The 2,237-nt window shown below is 43.4% G+C and overlaps 1 protein-coding gene across 1 annotated transcript; it reads left to right on the top strand.

The window, feature by feature from the left end:
• Nucleotides 1–321: 321 nt before the first annotated feature.
• On the top strand, nt 322–2,237 carry gmnc (geminin coiled-coil domain containing). The gene is made up of 4 exons (XM_086124798.1): nt 322–427; nt 547–626; nt 750–866; nt 1,557–2,237. Exons 1-4 carry the CDS (start codon nt 322–324, stop codon nt 2,235–2,237), a joined length of 984 nt encoding a protein of 327 aa, XP_085980924.1.

The following is a 2,237-nucleotide window of genomic DNA, read 5'->3' as shown; positions in this document are numbered from 1 at the left end:
TGTGTAAATGAAGTCAACAAAAGTTAATTCCAGCAATAAATACAATGGATACTATTACGTAATAATTCATTTGAAATAATTATTTAAAAACTGAACAAGTAAAATAGGTTTAAACTGTTTTATTTGTGTGTGTTTCGTTTGATGGTTTATTCTGCAATTGTAAAAATTTGTCATTTGTATCTTAATATTTGTATTCGATTCCTCGTAAATAAAACAACAGTTGTGTGTTTTGTTAGCATTTGTTTCTATTGTTAATAATTGCTGCATTTTTTTAAATGCACTCTCAGGGGCACGCATTGCTCCTGGTCTTTTCCCGTTTCCATGGAAACCCTAACCGGGTTGTCCCCGGCCGCTCAATGTGACGTCACCAATATCGAAGGCAAGCGTCGCAATTCCTCCTGTACTTGGGGTCAGTCGAAAAATAAAGGTGTGTTGTTTTTAAAGTCTATTTTTGAAATATTATTGTGAATAATGATGCTATTGTGGTCAAATCTGAATGTATTTAGGCTAAAATTGATGTTAAAAGTGAATGTGCGTGCGTGTCAGACGGGTGTGTGTTTAACAGGTCTCCCCCTGCTGGTGTGCTCCGGTCAGAGCAGCTCTCTCACCTGCAAAGGAACAAAGAGGTAACATGCCTACAACATGTCTTGTATGACAAATCAGATCAAAATGTGCTTGTTTGATCAAATAAAAATGATTCGGTTGCAAAATCTGCTCTGTGCGTGTGTTTGTGTAATGGTCGGTGTCAGCTTGAGAACATGCTGCTGCAGCAAGAGGAGGAGCTAAATCGCCTCCAGGAGGAGAACTACAAACTGCGACAATTCCTCAACTCGTCTTTCAAAGGGGATTCGAAAGACAAAGCTAAAGTGAGACTAACTTTGAGCTCTTTTCATGATGTAGACAAAGAACAGACTGGCCACCAGTCAGTGTCACGAGTGATGGTCAATTTCAGGGGAAATAGAGAAACAATAAACTGGTCAGGCCACATGTTGACAACCAAGCATTCACACTTACTTTGATACTTTCAGTATCTCAGCAAAGTCAGTACACCCCGATATTAGTGTGAGAGCAAGAACACCAAATTAACATACCTACCCCCGATTCACACTTGAGACCTTAGAATGCTAATCAGCCAGATGACACTCGAGAGGGAAACTAGCGAGTTGGGGCCAATTTGGACATTTTCATATAGAGGTGTACTCACTTTTGTTGCTAGTGGATTGTATAGACATCAGTATTGGGTTATTTTGAGGGGACAAACATCCTTTGTGGTCTGTACTTTTCTAATTTCATTTAAGTAACCAGTTGAATCAGTACTTCTACAACAGTATTTGTATGACACGAGCGTCTGTATTTCTACTTAGGTAGAGAATGTAAAGATGTTTTTGAATTTCTGAATCAGTCTTCATTGAAGCGAAGCAGACTTTTAGTGAGAGATGCAGGATCCAGCCTGGACTGGTTGCCTGTCAGTTTCATGAAAGAAAAATGACAAACTTGAATTTTTGACACTGTGAACAAATGAATTACTCAGAATGCAAATGAATGTTGTTGTGCAGAAGTTGAGTGCCAACAGGATCAAGAATCTGAATCGGAGGCCACCGTACCACGTTTGCTCTTTCCAAAACTGTACTCGGCGCCACCCTCACATCAGCAAGCGCGTTTGTCGAAACCTCAGCGCTGAGTTCAGTTCCGCCGAATCCGGTTCTGCCGAATCCAGTTCCACCTCTTCCGAGCCCACGCTGGATCTTTGGGTTCTGAGAACTCTTGGTCTGAAAGACCCGGACACCATCGACACCTCCTCCTTACCGGCTGCGTACCAGAAAAATTTAGCAGTCTCACCGGTCGCCCACCAAATCGAGAGCGACCAGTCAGATTGCAGCTACGGGAGCGCTGAAGGTCTGCAAAGTCATCATGCCATCATGGCATCCACTCCAAATCACATCAGTCCACCATCTGGATCCCAGTTCTCCGAGGAGACTCACTTAAGCCAAGCTCCTTTCTGCAGTCCGGTCCTGAACTGGTCATGGACCACACAGAGTCCGTCACAAGTTGGACAGTCTGTAGCTGGACATCCGGACTTGGCTTTTTCGATGTCCCTGAGCCCTGCCAGTAGTGTAAAGACCCTCAGCTACCCTCAGGGGCAGGCTTTTGTTCGGAGAGACCCCCAAGGACGCTGTAACTTCACTTGGCTGCCCACACACATCTCCAGAAAACAGGATCCTGGAATTGGACTATAG

The sequence above is a fragment of the Hippocampus guttulatus genome, chromosome 12, assembly GCF_054856545.1.
Source record: "Hippocampus guttulatus isolate MCC_2025c chromosome 12, RoL_Hgut_1.0, whole genome shotgun sequence".
NCBI lineage: Eukaryota > Metazoa > Chordata > Actinopteri > Syngnathiformes > Syngnathidae > Hippocampus > Hippocampus guttulatus.
This window is presented reverse-complemented; position numbering and strand designations above follow the sequence as displayed.